Source organism: Coregonus clupeaformis, chromosome 34 (genome assembly GCF_020615455.1).
Source record: "Coregonus clupeaformis isolate EN_2021a chromosome 34, ASM2061545v1, whole genome shotgun sequence".
In the NCBI taxonomy this organism is placed as follows: Eukaryota; Metazoa; Chordata; class Actinopteri; order Salmoniformes; family Salmonidae; genus Coregonus; species Coregonus clupeaformis.
This window is the reverse complement of record NC_059225.1, coordinates 28711818-28730193: the sequence shown is the minus strand read 5'-3', so window position 1 is coordinate 28730193 and position 18376 is coordinate 28711818. Positions and strand designations below refer to the sequence as shown.

Below are 18376 nucleotides of genomic sequence, written 5' to 3'. Positions count from 1 at the left end.
TGTGGTGCAACTCCTATTTATTACTATCCACCCCAATATTTTTTCCATACTTTGTAACTCTATGGACAAGGACAGAGTGCAATCCACCTTTCGGTAGGGTAAAATAACCACCAGCCGCTAACTTGAGCATTTACCAACCAAATTGTTAATTTGGATGAACTATCCCTTTAAACACAGTGAAATTAGCGTGTCGGGTTATTAATTAAGCCATTACGTCTCAATTAGCTTAACATGGCTGATCAGGGATGACTGTTGGGTCCCCAGGCTGCAGCTGCCAGGGGATGCAGGGCCCACGCTCTCACAGTGACATGTTCATCATCACTCCCTCACTACTACTTCATATCAGGAAGTCAATTCACAAACAGAATCGTATGGAGCAACAACAAATTCATTCTATATGAACATAACAGTTAACTCAGTCTTTCTGTCTGGTCTGTTTGACTTGACATATCATTATTTTTGCCATCTTTGTATATTTGAGGTTGTAGTGTGCATTTATTCAGGAAATTGATAGAGTATGTGGATTATGGATAGTGCAGACACAAAGATTTTGTCAGGTTCCCTTACTTGTATGCAGAAGTGAAAAGGGTGATATTGCTCTACTGCAGTATTTTCTATCGGCACACAATTTACAACTGGGAAACTAGGCAAGCCCGGCTCTTTATCCAATACAAAGCTACAGTTAATGAGGAAAAACAGCAGTCGCTGAACACACCGAGAACAGAAATATTGATGAGTGTTAAACCCCCTTTCCGTTGGGGTGCTGTGAGAGTTAGCCACGTCATATCCACACCCTCACCTTAAAAGGTCCAATGCAGCCATTTTTATCTCAATATCAAATCATTTCTGGGTAACAATTAAGTACTTTACTGTGATTGTTTTTCGATTACAATGGTCAAAAATAAACTTAGCTTCTTAGCAAAGAGCAATTTCTAAGCAAGAATTTTGCTAGGACTGTCTGGGAGTAGGGAGGAGAAAACTGAAAACTAGCTGTTTTTTAAAACTCTTTCTTATCAGTCTATTAACTAATTAACTGAACTCCATCACACCACAACAGGCTGAAATTGCACCCACTTCATATGTATATACTGTATTTTAGTCAAGGCTCATCCTATATAACTACTGCCCTACACATATTTTCTATTCACACATATTTCTTTATTTTTGATTTTTGGGTATTTGTGTGTATTATTTTGTATTGTTAGGTATTACTGCACTGTTGGAGCTAGAAACATAAGCATTTCGCTGCACCTGAGATAACATCTGCAAAATATGTGTACGTGACCAATAACATTTTATTTGATTTCATTCAGTGTGGAAATATAAAAACACAGTCATGTAGTCAGCCTGGAACGCAGCCACTGGCTTGTAAGTGCAAACAGCTGACCCTCATGAACTCATTAAGGGTGTGGCTGGCACCTCAATCAGTCACCACACCATTATCAGCTGCTATTTCCCTCACAGCAGAGGAGAGGACTGGCGGCAGTGAGCAGGTAGCTGTCTCAAAGGGCTCTGTTCTAGAAACCTAGCCTGGTCTGTGGCGGCACACCTCCCCAGGTGCTGCCACAACGTCTAGACCCAAATCTTGTATTTTGTCTTGTATTCACTTTGGTGTAAAAAAGCTGTTTCCTCTGCAATCAGTATGTATTCCGATACCTACTTGAACTGTACCCCTCCCCCCTAGATTTGGCATAATATCTAGCACTGGCGTAAGAGTATCCATACATGACTTTGGTGAAGATCATGAAGAATCTTAGGATGCAACTTGCCAAACATTGTGAATTAATATATAATTTAAATTCAGGAAGTCAACTGGAATTCTAATTTGAGAATGGAAAAATCCCCATTGAAAATAAATGGGACTTTAAAAATGGGACCCAACGCTGATATTAACCGTTTATTTAGGCATTCAATAACACTTCCGTTTGGAGTTTATACCCAGTGGAACAATTGAATAACCCCCTAAGCGAACCCTCTCTCTAGCTAGAACAGCACTTGTGATAGTGATCCTGTAAGGTTGTTGTTGTGAGATTATCTTGCCCTGTCCAATCCTCTCCTCCGTGTCACAATATCGATACCTTCAATCTTTTCTCACTGAACCCTCAAAAATGAATCACTCTCTGCATGTTTATGTCTGCCTTCTTCTTTGTCTCCCAGAGGTAGATAGGGTCATTAACAGATTTCTAATTCAATTAAGTCATTTAATTAAACATCTTGGTTTTGTTGAATTATAAATCTGAAGCTCGGGGTCAACTTGTTTCTGCACATTTGCATGCGACTTACATTAATTTAAACCATAAACACGCCTTGATTATTTGATCATAACAAATCCTGCTCCTCTATTTTGTATTAGGACCAATTTTTTGTATTTGTATTAATGTTGAGATGTCTTAATACTTCGAGATTGAAGTTGAAATGTTTTGAGAATAAAGCTGAAATGTCAAGAATAAAGTAACTCACAATAGGCTTGCAAGAGCTATTTTCTCTCCCAACATGGCAAATGATATGAACAATCAAACACAACCATAGGAAAAATGTAGAGCTTAAAACTGCTTTGCTATAGTAGACAGAGGTGCCTCTACCTTCCAGTTGCCCTATGTTCCTCAACAGTGTGCCGACTGGCTGGTGAAAAGCAGTACAAAGATACTCCTTGTAGGTGTTATCCTAAACATTCACATTTTGCAAGCAGGAGCCAACCTAGAATCAACGTTGTCACTTACTAGAGTACCTGTATGCTAGCAGCCTGACCAGCTGTTAATTTTAAAATCTAATTTTCATCTAACGTATCTCCTAAATGAGACTGAAACGAGTTACCTCTGAAATATGATTGGATGAAGATTGGAGAGATTGACTGTACAATACATCATTATGTATTTGGAACAACAACTACAGACCCAGTCAAACGTTTGGACACACCTACTCATTCAAGGGTTTTTCTTTATTTTTACTATTTTCTACATTGTAGAATAATAGTGAAGAGATCAAAACTATGAAATAGCACATATGGAATCATGTAGAAACCAAAAAAAGTGTTAAACAAATCAAAATATATTTTATATTCTTCAAATTAGCCACTCTTTGCCTTGATGACAGCTTTGCACACTCGTGGCATTCTCTCAACCAGCTTCATGAGGAATGCTTTTCCAACAGTCTTGAAGGAGTTCCCAGATATGCTGAGCACTTGTTGGCTGCTTTTCCTTCACTCTGCAGTCAAACTCATACCAAACCATCTCAAATGGGTTGAGGTCGGGTGATTGTTGAGGCCAGGTCAACTGATGCAGCACTCCATCACTCTCCTTCTTGGTAAAATAGCCCTTACACAGCCTGGAGGTGTGTTGTGTCATTGTCCTGTTGAATAACAAATGATAGTCCCACTAAGCGCAAACCAGATGGGATAGCGTATCGCTGTACAATGCTGTGGTAGCCATGCTGGTTAAGTGTGCCTTGAATTCTAAATAAATCACATACTGTGTCACCAGCAAAGCACCCCCACACCATCACACCTCCTCCTCCATGCTTCACGGTGGGAACAACACATGCGGAGATCATCCATTCACCTACTCTGCGTCTCACAAAGACACGGCGGTTGGAACAAAAAAATCTCAAATTTTGACTAATCTTACCAAAGGACAGATTTCCACCGGTCTAATGTCCATTGCTTGTGTTTCTTGGATCAAGCAAGTCTCTTCTTCTTATTGGTGTCCTTTAGTAGTGGTTTCTTTGTAACAATTTGACCATGAAGGCCTGATTCATGCATTTATGGTCCTCTGTAGCTCAGCTGGTAGAGCACGGCGCTTGTAACGCCAAGGTAGTGGGTTCGATCCCCGGGACCACCCATACGTAAAAATGTATGCACGCATGACTGTAAGTCGCTTTGGATAAAAGCGTCTGCTAAATGGCATATTATTATTATTTATTATTATTATTATTATTATTTACATTTACATTCACGTCATTTAGCAGACGCTCTTATCCAGAGCGACGTACAAATTGGTGCATTCAACTTATGATAGCCAGTGGGACAACCACTTTTATTCCTCTTTTTATTTATTTATGGGGGGGGTGGGGAGGTAGAAGGATTACTTTTATACTATTCCAGGTGTTCCTTAAAGAGGTAGGGTTTCAAGTGTCTCCGGAAGGTGGTCAGTGACTCCGCTGTCCTGGCATTGTGAGGGAGCTTGTTCCACCATTGGGGTGCCAGAGCAGCGAATATTTTTGACTGGGCTGAGCGGGAACTGTGCTTCCGTAGAGGTAGGGGGGCTAGCAGACCAGAGGTGGATGAATGTAGTGCCCTCGTTTGGGTGTAGGGTCTGATCAGATGATCAGGTCTGATGCAGTCTCCTCTGAACAGTTGACGTTAAGATGTGTCAGTTACTTCAACTCTGTGAAGCATTTATTTGGGCTGCAATCTAAGGTGCAGTTAACTCTAATTAACTTATCCTCTGCAGCAGAGATGACACTGGGTCTTCCTTTCCTGTGGCGGTCCTCATGAGAGCCAGTTTCATCATAGCGCATGATGGTTTTTGCAACTGCACTAGAAGAAACTTTCAAAGTTCTTGAAATGTACCTGATTGACTGACCTTCACGTCTTAAAGTAATGATGAACTGTCATTTCTCTTTGCTTATTTGAGCTGTTCTTGCCATAATATGGACTTGGTCTTTTACCAAATAGGGCTATCTTCTGTATACAACCCCTACCTTGTCACAACACAACTGATTGGCTGACACACATTACACATACTCCAGGTGACTACCTCATGAAGCTGGTTGAGAGAATGCCAAGTGTGTGCAAAGCTGTCATCAAAGGGTGGCTACTTTGAAGTATCTCAAATATAAAATATATAAAATAAACACTTTTTTGGTTACTACATGATTCCATATGTGTTATTTCATAGTTTTGATGTCTTCACTATTATTCTACAATGTAGAAAATAGTAAAAATAAAGAAAAACCCTTGGATTAGTAGGTGTGTCCAAACTTTTGACTGGTACTGTACATGGGACACAGTGTGGGGGAGAACTAGTGTATATATCAACAATCTAAAGTACCTTACTCTCCTTGACTTCAGTCTGAGTCTCTGCATCAATTGTGTTTGAGCTTTTGGTGGGACAGCATTGGAGGGCAAGAGGGGATTGTGGGAATGTTATTAGGGCTCCTATGTGAATAACTGTACATATATGAGATATTTACTCCACAAATGCCCTTTCGATGCTCCCTTAGGGCCACATTTTCCTCTGGGCGTGAAGCAACACATGGCTTGGTGGATATTGTTTTAGCTTGATGGGCTTTGATAACCAGCTCAGCCTCAGGATATTTAGCACGATTCAAATACTACCCAGCTGACACAATTTGACACATGACGTCTTGATTACTTAATTTCCTGGTTGTATACCGGTTTTTTTTCGGTTGAGAAGACGTATTAACCACCAAATGGTCTCTGTTACACCAGGTCAATCTTTTTTTATAACAACAGGGAAATAAGTAATATTTTGGATGTTTTTCTGGTTGCTAAAAAGATTTAAACATATCCAGTCCATATACAACCTGACTATGATATCATAAAATACGTCATAATGATGGCATTGTAATCAGTTTAGCCCGCTGGGCACAGTTCATCACTGTATCACTGAATTCTCACTCTATATCATCTCTCTTTGCCCTCACCTGGGCTTCTGACAAATGTCTAAGCCTATGTCCCTTCCAGCTGCTGCTACAGACTCAGTGAAACAGCACATTTCCCTGCAGAAAAGGCTTTTTACAAAGCTCCTAAAATGGATTAACACAGTGACAGCTCTTGTCCCATATCCCCCCTCATTAATGAAAGCCTGGACAAAGGAACAAGCTGCTACGGGCACGTAGCCCGACGTGAGTAAGGGAAAAGTGGAGTTGCTGTGGTGTCGCCGCGCCTCCGTTCCATCTCCTCCTCCTTCTTCGTCTTTGTTCGCCACTCGCGTTATAATTTGCATTCGTCTCTCGCACTCCCACGCGGCTCCTCCGCCCACCGCATCACGGGGAAAACTAAATTAGCATACATAAGCCGATCAATTAATAATGCCATGACAACCACAACACCAGCGTTTTGGAGGACAACAGGCACGTGAGGCCCCCGCACATCTCTTACTCCACCTTGGTAAAACCGCAATGCACAAGTGCTGTGTACTCATTAAATATAATTGCTGCACTCATGTATGTATTTGCATGTCTTCATTAGCTTCCTCTCTCGTAGCTAACAAACATCAGTGTTAGTGAAACACACACACACACGCTTTCACTTACACACCTCCTTCACAGTTCAAGGAGGCTGACCGTCAGGTTACCATGCAGCAGCACACTGTGTCTTATCATCAATGTCTTTCCTTTCTATAGACTCTACCCCTCCCTCCCCCACATTTTGAGCAGTCTTGCCATGGCTCACCAGTTTCAAAACACTAGTATGTGTTTGCTGAGCAGAGCCTCGTGACTGACAGACCCCGTTTTTACGAAGGACTTTCTACAAGCCAAGAGCTTGTTTCCTTTCCCAGAGTGTTTGTTCCCTGTCTATCGATTCCCTCTGGGACAGATAAGGCCCCATGCTGGTGAGGGGTGCCAGGCGCCATCCTTCCTTCAAATGCGCCTCACATCACACATCTTACTCCATTGATTCTCCTCTCTCTCTCTCTCTCTCTCTCTCTCTCTCTCTCTCTCTCTCTCTCTCTCTCTCTCTCTCTCTCTCTCTCTCTCTCTCTCTCTCTCTCTCTCTCTCTCTCTCTCTCTCTCTCTCTCTCTCTCTCTCTCTCTCTCTCTCTCTCTCTCTCTCTCTCTCTCTCTCTCTCTCTCTCTCTCTCTCTCTCTCTCTCTCTCTCTCTCTCTCTCTCTCTCTCTCTCTCTCTCTCTCTCTCTCTCTCTCTCTCTCTCTCTCTCTCTCTCTCTCTCTCTCTCTCTCTCTCTCTCTCTCTCTTCTCTCTCTCTCTCTCTCTCTCTCTCTCTCTCTCTCTCTCTCTCTCTCTCTCTCTCTCTCATATACACACACATCGTTGCTCCAAATGTCTAGCAGATCTTATGACACGTTATTCCAGTGCATGAACATATAATACTACTAAAACAGACTAAAAGCTTTTGCTGATGTTATGTTTGGGACCACAAGAAAATATAAGCTATTTCAGTTTAGGAAAAGCCCTGCGTTTATCAATGGAATAGCTCAGGTACCAGTTTTACTTGGTTCCAAAACGTTCTCTCCCGTTTCGTGCCTATGTCCCTGGCAACCACGCTTGGTCTTCTCAGTCAAAAGGTCAAAACAAATGGATGAATACTGAATCAATAGCAACTCACAAGGATGCTAAACTAAACTATTCCACGGCAGGAATTACGGCAGGAGGTATCGGTCCTGAGGGTACTGTATTCCTCAATTCAACATAAAAAAGGCAACAGTAAACATGTTGTCCCCCACGAATGATGCAGCGCAATTGCATTTCAGTTATCGTGTGACCACAGATTATCCATTATATTGACAAGTGGCCACTCTAACAATGAACATTTTTTTGTATCTTTAGCTAATCCACTCCCTGTACTCCATGTCATGTGCCAGGACGGGGGCTGAGGGATAAAAATCCACAACATTTTGGAACTACGCCTTTATTAAATCATCAATGAACAACTTCTATGTAAATTCAGCGCATATTGAACATTGAGAATGCTGAAAGGCCAGTCTCTTTGGCAATGACAAACAGTGGCAAAGAGTGGAATGTTAGATCAGGTGGTACCATTCTAGCCAACGAGAGGGCACACACGTGTGAACAACAGTCATAACTTTTTCTCAAAGTTGCCGGGATGTCACGTGTCCTACTTATCAGTACACTCACAACTTGCACATTTTACATTTAAGTAAAGCAGACGCTCTTACATTTTATACTTTTTTCCCGTACTAGTCCTCAGTGGGAATTGAACCCACAACCCTGGTGGTGCAAGCACCATGCTCTACCAACTGAGCCACACGGGACCCCATTCAACTTCTAGTCGATCAAATAAGCCGTTCCATTTGTTGTTAACCAAATGCGACCTCCATACAAAAATGCCTTGCTTGGTGAGTGAAAAATAAATGAAAAAAAACCCACCTGCTGGAGAAGACAGATTTTTGGCCTCTGTTATTCCTCTCGCTTTGCCTCTTCCTCTCTGGTGTGACTCACAAATTTCAGTTAATTACTATAGCTCCCGCCTTGGGACAATCAGTGTAATTTTGTAAATGCAGAATCTATGGCAAAACGCATCATTCACCCAAGTTTTGTCAAAATTGGGCCAGTGCTGTCTGAGATATCACGTGACTGCGTGCTAGAGAAAGGAATGAACAAGAGGTAGATGGAAACGCACGGAGGTGAGATATTCTGTAGCTAAAGGTAATGCCAGCCTATTAATTATGAAAATATAAAAAATGGTTCGTGAGTGAAAACATGGACTTTTTCTAAATGAAATCTGCTGAATGTAAAACTAAATAGGGACTAAATATATATTTATTACAAAGCTAACAGACTGCATTTCAATATCCACCCTCCGCGAAGACAATCTGTTCCTGTTTCCCTTTAAAACACCATAGAAACGGCACGTCTCAATATAGATTGATCACGGTTATAGGTGATGAAAGCCAAGGATCTGGAGGTGAAAATGACGAAGGTATTGATTGGTCCAACCAGCGGAAACACCTTCAAATTGTACCACCTCACAACACCAAATATGGAAGAGATACAACCAAGAGTGGCGCAGTCTAAACTAGCAACGGTCACAGCAAATTAATGTTCTTATCAAATGAACGTTTGTCAACCCTGTAGAGAACAACCTATATTGTTCTCTGCAGAATAGATTTACATTTTAGTCATTTAGCAGACGCTCTTATCCAGAGCGACTTACAGTTAGTGAGATTTTTTATTTTTTTCATACTGGCCCCCCATGGACTCGAACCCACAACCCTGGCGTTGCAAACGCCATGCTCTACCAACTGAGCTACATCCCTGCCGGCCATTCCCTCCCCTACGCTGGGCCAATTGTGGGCCGCCCCATGGGTCTCCCGGTCGCGGCCGGCTACGACAGAGCCTGGATTCGAACCAGGATCTCTAGTGGGGCGGCCTTAGACCACTGCGCCACTCGGGAGACTCGGGAATATTGTAGAGAACAATCTAATGATTCATTCTATGTAATTTATAATGACATATGGCAAAGAAAACGACGTTTTGACATTCATTTCGTAGCACCCTCTTGAACTGCCCCGTTTTTCTCTACGTTGTACAGCAGTGAGTGAACTCCTTATAATATGCTTATAGCTGTTTTGAATTCATCATCACAAAAGCGCTGTCCATTTTGTTGTGTTAGGCTTTGAAACACCATCCACAATGACCATGTGTTCCACTCAGTTTCAACCTGTTGTTGATTAATTTGAAGAAAGAAGTTCAATCACAGTAAGGTTGAGTTTTAAAAGCACATACTGTTTTAATGACAAGTGTTTGATGTGATTTTAGATTGCATTTATGTCAGATTTAGAGGGACAATAGAGCCCAGAGTACCAGGCCATTAGCTACCTGATGATCGTTAGTGAGTTGGGTACTACCAACACATATCCAGAGTGCATAAGAGGAGATTACCGTGGCGGTAATATGGTCACCGCAACAGTCCTACGCCTGGCAACTACTACCATAACCAATTAAAAGGCTCTTAAATATTTTGTCTTGCCCATTCACCCTCTGAATGACACACACACAATCCATGTCTCAATTGTCTCAAAGTTTAAAAATCCTTCTTTAACAAGTGACTTCAATAATGATCATAGCCTTCACCTGGATTCACCTGGCCAGTCTATGTCATGGAAATAGCAGGTGTTCATAATGTTTTGTACACTCAGTGTATGACATGTATTCGCAAAGGTGACCTAAGGCACTGTATCAAGCCAGTGTGTTAATTAGGCCACACTGACTCTCCTGCTTTTAACTCCACTTTGCCCTCTCAATGACATCCTCTCGCCCTCTCTCGATCCCTCTTTCTCTCGGTTTTTCTTTCTCTCCTTAAAATGTCTGGGTCTATTTGGCCCCTGCGAAGGCAAGCTGGCTCAAATGGAACGCTGCACAAACTACTGTTTTTTCTGTTCCCTGCAGACTCAGGGGACAGGGAGTGGTAGTTGGCGTATGTGTGTGTGTGTGTATGGACCAGCTGTCTCCATCCTCTGTCCCACTAGTGATTGCCTGCAGTGGGACCACTGGGACTGTGGCTAGAGGAGGGGAAGGTGACGGAAGGGGGAGGAGGGCCGCTTGCCAATTGCTTTAGGGTTAGGGGCCAGAGAGTGGGAGGAGTCGCCACCTTAACAAAACATGAGGGGTCACAGCGTTGACTGGTTTCTCTCTCTCTCCCTCCCCCATCTCTTTATCTCTCTCTCCCTTAGTCTCTAGCGATTCTGTTTGTATAGTGCAGTCTCTCTCTTTGTCTCTCGGTAGAGATACTGATCCCTGCCTGTACCGAGATATTTATTGTTTTTAATCGATCCTTCCTTCCTTTTCTCAATCTCTATCTCCATCTTTTCCTAATCACTCATCAGCGCAGCTTTCTTTCCCTCTCCCATTTTTTACCCTGTCCTTTTCCCACGAGGAGGAACTGGCATTAACAATCAAAGAAAAGAAAGGCGTCAGTCAGAGGCCGGGGGGACGTGGGGATTTGGGACTGATTAAAATCGTCAACTCATAAAATAAATAGAAAAAAAAGCCCAGATCTGACAGAAGGTGGTGTAATGAGGGTGGAGACGTCGAGAGGGGACGGGTCAAAATTGGCACATGATTTATTCAGGATAAAGGGTAAGACTGAAGGTGCCACCTGAACCAATGCCCCCCTCCGAACCATCACCCCCCCGCCCTCAATCCCACCAGTCTATCTACACGCCCCACGCCCCTCTGCTGTCCCTTGGGTACTCGGGGCCCTCTGGCACGGGGACTTGAAGGGACGCTAATTGTCACCCGAACACGATTTTAATCACATTGGTGGGGCCTACCGTGCCCTCCGGGGCGTGACTAAACTGATGGGGGGGTGACACGTGCCGTCATTAACACCGGGTCCCATATGCTGTGGCCAGGTTCTGGGGAGGCCCCTCAGTAGCACCCCCTCTCCACCACACACACCATTGCCCACCCTTCAGCTCCCTGTGGAATCCCTGCGTGCAAAGGGATTAAACCCCGGCACTCTAATGAATATCTAAGTGGGACCGCCAGCACTAATGGAGACTGGAGACCTCCTTTCCACCCCACATCCCTTCCTTCATCCTTCATCCCTCCAAGCCTGTGGCATGCTTCGTCCATGCTTCACATATGGCTGGTCACGCTTGAGAGAAAAATAAATACACCCCCCCCATCCCGGCTGCTGGTCCCGTCTGGAGAGAGAACCCCACACGTTTAATACTCTGTCTCTTTCCCTCACTCTCTCTCTGCCATCTTTTTCTTATTGTCTCACTGTTCCTAAGGGAAAGGGGGAGTGTGTGCGTGCATGTATGAGTTTGTGAGGGTGTGTGTGGGGGGGGTGGGGGTGAATGAAGAGTTGCCTTGGTAACGGGAAGTGCACTGATCTGCCGCAGTGAAGAAATAGGGGGAGAGGGAGAGAGACAGAGTTGAGAGAGTACGAATAAGCATGAGCGAGGAGCTAGTGTGTGAGAGTGTGGGTGTGTGTATCTGCATGCGTTAGAGAGGGAGGGAGAGAGAGTGGCAGCGTGTGGTTAACAAAGTCCTTGCAGTGAAGAGTGAGAGGGAACTTGGGAAAGAAAATACAAGTGTGGGTCTGTGTGTGCATATGTGGGCACATGTGGTTTTGTGTGTCTGTGTTTGTGTGTAGTTTGACAAAGTCATTGAAGAACAACCCTCTCCCGTGGATTAATGTCAAGCGCATTGCAGCAAAGCAATGCTCTTGATAGGGCAGCGGGACACTTCCATGGATAGGCAATCAACCTCCACTCCCATTAAAAGTGACACACACATACAAGTGTGTAGCGTAGCAACATCATGGGTCATCCCAGTTTTGCATGCCTATTTATTTTCCCAGTGAGAGTGCTGCCGGTAAGAAGAACAGGGGTTACAGAGCCATAAACAATCCCAATTATAGTCATTGGAACAGATCAGTCTTCACTGGCAACAGCCACATGAACAGTGTTGACAGTAGCACCATCAATGGTCAACGCACAAAGGGTCTCGAGGTACAGTATCAACTGGTCGGCCAACTGGATCGTGTTTAAAAGACACAAAATGGAAGAAAACGTTCTAGTACAGAGAGAAATTAGGACATACTAGGCTTGGGTGGTATACCATATACCGTTTAAACTATTTCTTTGAAGTTTTTTTTAAATACATTTTAATATTTGTAGCTACTTTTAAGTAAACACTTAACTTGTGCAATACGTTAGGAGATAAAGCAGATCACATTCTTCATTTCACCTGTCACATTATGAAGCTTAAAGTAGTTACCCAGAAAAGTTGAGCCAGTCACGTGTTTGTTTGTAAATAGCACAACAGGAGAAAGCAGGAGCAGGTGAGTCCAGCTGTGTATTGACAGGGGTCGCGTTTTATATTGAAAGTCAAGTGTTTTTTTGGTTGCTTCAATAGAGTGATCAGGGGCGTGCAAGTATATTCTTCCTTCACAGAAAATACTGTACATTAGCGCAACGTTCGTCATAAAATAGCTTCATTTTCATCAGATGACAACAGAAGTGCAACGCTATTTGGCTGGCAGCCACACAAGTAAATGAGCTTACAATGAAAAAGCAAGGTCTTTTTTGCAAAAACAATGCATGGCCATCATATTGCTAATGTTTATCATAGAAAGAATGAGCCGGCTACATGTCCTAATGTTTTGCTTGAATTTAATCTTGCATTTTACCGGAGAAAAGTAGGCTGGCTGCACTGAGAAAAGTACAGGAGAAAAGTAGCTCCACATCAGTCATAGCGCTGTCTGCTGATAAAATGCCCGTTTGTGAATTCTCATCTGAGTGGAGAAGTGCAACTGAAGCACAACAGTCTGATGCCGAGCAGAAATGACAATAAGCAGCAAGCTATTTTTTATGCATTTTATCTTTTTTACCCTGCGTGAAAAACAAAGAATTCTGCGTTAACGTGACCCCTAAGTTTAACTTGCTAGTTATCTAAGTAAGTGGCTGAATTAATAAGGTGACGGGGCATCATATTTTATTAGCTTTCTGCCGTGTTTGAGAAGTGAAAGACCTTTGGATGAGTTATCTGTACAGCTGCCACTGCTGTCCTCTGTAGCTCAATTGGTAGAGCATGGCGCTTGTAACGCCAGGGTAGTGGGTTCGATCCCCGGGACCACCCATATGTAAAAATGTATGCACACATGACTGTAAGTCGCTTTGGATAAAAGCATCTGCTAAATGGCATTATTATTATTATTATTATTATATTTTGATTTCCTTGTGTTTTTCTCCTCTCTGTTCTCGGCCAGTCTGCTCCTCCCCCATCTTCTCTGAACACAGCAGGCAGGCCCATTGCCCTAGCAACTCCAGACTCCACCCAGACACAGCATGTACACATGCTGCTCAAGAGCCAGTGCTGTTCTGTGTGTCAAAACCTTGCTCAATGTCTCTCGTTCACATTCGCTTGTAAATGTCCAAACTAACCAAAAATGACATTCGGTAGCTCCTAGCTATATACTGTATGTATAACTTTATGAGCTGGATTGCCTGTCTTTGCAATTCGTTTATTTTAGTTTAAGCTTGTTAGCATATTTAGCTAGTAGCCTCCATGGAAATTCGCTATTACTTCTGCAAATTGTTAGCATTCTGGTAATAGACACCCAATGGGCTTTTAGTCTTTTGGCGCCCCCTTGTGTACTAAACCGGTAATACCGTAAATCCCGGGATGAGAGAAGGATTATATGAAAATCTGGATAACGCCCAACCGTAGGACGTACTATCTGAACTCATCCAAAAAGAAATGCTGGTTTTCGTTTTATGTTGCAACGCTCTTCAAAACATTTTGCCCTGATGAACAACGCTACTAGGTTTCAAATATTATTAACAATATAATGCCTCGTGTTACATTTAATGAATTAAAGAAAAAAAGTTTATATGAGAAGAAACCATAACTATATTTCACATAAAGTCAGTCATGTTTGACAACAATAGTTGTCAAAAACACCAAATTACATTGCTAATACAATCCAAAACACTTTGTGTGGGTTTGATTGGATAATGGAGTGGTGAAGCACTGATTATGATCCGGTAGTACATTTGTTACCAGATGTAAACAGGCAGTGAAGCTCTTGAGTCGGACAAAGTTTTAGTAGCAAGTGTATCTTATGCATGCTTGCGGCAAGTCAGAATTGGTTTTAGAAACACACAACGTCTCTGGTTTGATAAGTGTCAACGCGTGTCACTCGTTTCCATCTAGACTCTACCGTACTCCACCACTTTATCATCTTTTTGAGAACTTCCCTAGGCTTTGGAATGGTATCTGAGAAGCCTGGGCTTCCGAGGCTATAGATATCTAAACAGTACTTCCAAAACATCTTTGCCTGTTTTACACTATAGGGCTGCATGGTTCCAGCAACTATGGTGGAGGCGTAACCAGGCCAACTCATACAGCTTGGCTCAGTTTGGCCCTATAATGTGAATCAGGTACTTGTGGGACAGTGTCACAGGCAGGTAGAGCCTGAGCCGATTGGACATGGCTGTTTAATCAATATGTCTGGAGGTGAAAAGCTAGGAGCTGAGAGGGTTTTTCCACTGCACTGCAGAGCCGGAACCAGGAGATCTCCAAACATTCCCAGGAACAGATGCTTCTTCCAAATTTTTTTCCCAAATCAGAGTTTTGCCCTCAACAAAGCCTTGTTTGCATGTGCAGTACAGCAGGGTGGCTTTCACACTATCGTGCCAACCAGAACAGTCTGTTGATGCCTTCTGTATATTTCACTGAAGGAAAACAGTAAGAGTACTGATTCAGTGATTCTGCATTATTCCCTCTTCTCGAATGGCTTTAGTAACAGGGGGTGGATGGCTGGCTGGCTGGCTCGATAGACACGGGAGCTACTGCTGCAGCGTGAGGGGGTCATTCCAGGTCCTCTCCCCTGGAACAAGCCTTTGTCTGGGCCGCTGAACCAGCTCCCCTTCCCTGGGGCACAAGAGAGTGTCTTCTTGCCGCACACTCCCCAAATGGGACACTCCCACCACTCCCAGGCTCACCTCTGGCTCTGCCCCCTGTTGCACAACACTGCCACCTGCTGGTGGAGGCAGGAAGTGTGACTGCACTGCAGGAGGACCAAGGACGGAGGAGAAAGGTTTGACCCCAACGATCTTAGCCACAACAGCAAAGGGCCCTCGGTGGGGGGAGAGAGCAAACACTGGAGCTAAACGGGAGCCGTTGTTTTGGCGTCCATTTAATGTATTATTGATTTCTAGATAAGTGGGATGTTTATTGAGACGCGTCAGCACACATCTTTGTTCAAGGGCAATACAGCGAGAGCTATCTCTTAAGTATACTATTCTGTGGAGTACAGTCTGTTTTTTTGTTTGTGTTTGCCTGTGTGGGTGTCCGTATGTAGTTAAGACAGCGAAGCTAAAATTTTACATTTGGCTCTATACTCTCTTTTTTATTTGAGATCAAATGTTTCATATGAGGTGACAGTACAGAATCACCTTTTATTTGAGGGCATTTTCATACATATTTGTTTTACCGTTCATAAATTAAAGCACTATATATATCTAGTCCCCTCATTTGAAGATGTCATAAGTATATGGGTAAATTTTACTTATAGGGTTTCAAAGTAGTCAAAGGTTTAGTATTTGGTCCCATATTCCTAGCACACAATGACAACATCAAGCTTGTGACTAAAAACTTGTTGGATGCATTTGTAATTTGTTTTGGTTGTGTTTTGTGTTATGTTTTGCCCAGTAGGAACTGAATGGTGAATGATGACTGGATTAATTTTCTTTCTAAGTGTGTAGATAAGATGTTTGTGAACACTTCTAAATTAATCCTGATAATGCATTGATTAAGACAAATAATGAATTAATCATGAATAATGATGATTGAAAAAGTTGCAAAAGCTAGGTAGCGTATATATACTTTTTTGTACTTTAATACCCTATAAGTGAATTTGTCCAAAATACTATTTTCTAAACGGTAAACAGATGTGTATGAAAATCCCCTCAAATTAAAGGAGAAATTCTGTACTGTCGTCTCATATGAAACATTTGATGTCAAATCCAAAATTCTGGAGTATAGAGCCAAATTGAAAATGTTAGCATCACTTCCCAAATACATATGGCAGGGAGTGTATGTGTGTGTGCGCAAGTGAGGGTATTTTTATTTTTATTTTTACATATTTGTATGTGTGAGACAGAGTAAGTGTATGCAAGACCAACAGTATGAGTTTGCCCAAGAATGTATGTCTATGAAAGTGCAATTTCTTGTGAAAGCATGTTTGTGTTCATGCATATAGTAACTGCATGTGTGTTTGGAAGAGTGAATGAGTGTGTGTCTGTGTTCATGCGTTTGTGTGTGAGTGTTTGCATGTGTGTGTGTCTCAACAGCTGTGCTTACCAGAGTGCACCAGCTCCTGCTCCATCACTCCACAGCCCAACACCTCCAGCCAGTCGTCCTGGAAACGCACCTCCATCTCAAAGGAGGGATGGGTGAAGGGGAAGTAACACTCCACCCAGCGGATCTCCAGCTCTGGCACAGAAAAAAGAGGAGAAGATGAAGGTAGATGGAGGAGAGGAAAGGACGGGTTGAGACAAAGGGCGAGGGACCGATCCCAAAAGTATCAAAAAACCTCCCTTTCCTTCTAGAGACCACTGGCCTTAAAGGACTAAGGGAGAATTTGTATTGCATTTCCTCTCTCCTTCTCAAGACCCATGGGAAGGTAGGATGTCCCTATAATACAAACTTGAACTTGGAATGTTGTTTACCTTCTCCAAACAGGTGTCTGACCATATGGTCAAGGGTCTGTTTCAGATCAAACTCCACAAGCTTCACCGCCTCCAGAGTGTGTGTCTCCTGCTTCTGAGGGGTCCGGTGCCCCCCGCTCTCAAAGAGAGACAGGTCCTCTCCACTCGACACCTTGGCAAACAACTTGGGGGTAAAAAAAAAAACACACAAAAACACACACTTCAGAGACAACTCTTCAAAACAACACTTCTGCTAATGCTGTTAACATTGCCATTAGTGTGTGAGATGATTGGACTTAATGTAGAATGAGTTAACGTATGTGTATCTAAGAGTACTTATCAAAGTATTTACAGCACTCAGCACAGCATATTTAAATGGATAAAACTGTAGCTCTTCACGCTGTGTAACAATGGCCTACTGTATTCATCCTACATTGTGAGTCCTATTCTTAGACCTTGTTGTGACACTACCCAGAAGACCTTGTGGTTAGGAGGAGAAGCTAATCAATACAACTGGAGCTTCTCATGGCAGTGTTGTGTCTAGTTTGAATGTATCAGTACTTTAACTCCACAACCATTTTCACACTACCGTGCCAAACCCCGAACCAAGCAGTTGCTTTGCTCTACTGACCTCATGGTTGGAGAAGAGGCGCACACCCTCCATCTGATGGAACACGGGGTAGTGGCTGGCGTCGATCTCGTCCCTTCGGTACACGTCGCCCGCCAGCAGGAAGGCGTCCAGCCCCGAGCGCACCAGCTCCCTCTGGTGGGCGGAGGTGTGTGCGCGCAGCATGGTGCCACGGTTGAGGTAGTAGTTGTCCCCTCGCTTCCGGCTGGGGTGGTCGGGTGGGATGAGCAGGCTGTCAAAGTTCTGCTCCGTGGTCACCACCGGACTGAGGTTGTCGTGGACCGAGAAGAGTGGGTTGCCAGAGCGCATGATGTAGGCGCGGTAGAAGTGGGCTTTGATTCGCTCTTTGATGAGCCAGAGAGGATGGTGGGCTTGGTTGTGCAGGTTGCAGCCCACCTTGGCCAGGATCTTGGCGGTCACGTTGGTGAAGTCATCACGAGGGTAGGAGTGGCCCAGAACTTCAACCGTTGTGTCTTGGCCAACCAGGGGCTGGGAGGAGGGGACGTCGGTGGTCAGGTGACGGGGGGAGGAGGAGGGGATGAGTATGTAGGCTGTGGTTGGCCTGCCATTGGCTGGGAGGCAGCAGAGCGGCCTATGACGTGCTAGGGGCTTGAGGATGGGGAGGAAGAGGGGCAGGATCCTGCTGTGCAGCCTCATGGTACCTGCTCCATGGATCTGTAGAAGACAGGGACATTTGTCAGTTCTGGCGGTCTTTCAAACGTAATTTTTTGGTTGCCTGTCAGTCATGGCCAAGATTTAGCTATAGGACAATTCCACGATAACAGAGTGAAACAGAGACTCGGGGACTTTAAAATGTTTGTCAAACTAAATGATTGCAAAGTTAAATAAACCACACAACT

The 18376-nt window shown here is 43.6% G+C and overlaps 1 protein-coding gene across 1 annotated transcript in view; it reads right to left on the bottom strand.

The window, feature by feature from the left end:
- The window catches only part of LOC121549980 (phenylalanine--tRNA ligase, mitochondrial), a 136924-nt gene that overhangs the window by 82457 nt on the left and 36091 nt on the right, over positions 1-18376 (bottom strand). Inside the window, exons 3-5 of the mRNA XM_041862020.2 lie at positions 17520-18191; positions 16910-17072; positions 16542-16673 (exon numbers count right to left, since the gene is read on the bottom strand). Coding sequence (XP_041717954.1) covers positions 16542-16673; positions 16910-17072; positions 17520-18173 — 949 coding nt within the window. The 5' untranslated portion in view covers positions 18174-18191. The remainder of the gene's footprint in view (positions 1-16541; positions 16674-16909; positions 17073-17519; positions 18192-18376) is intronic.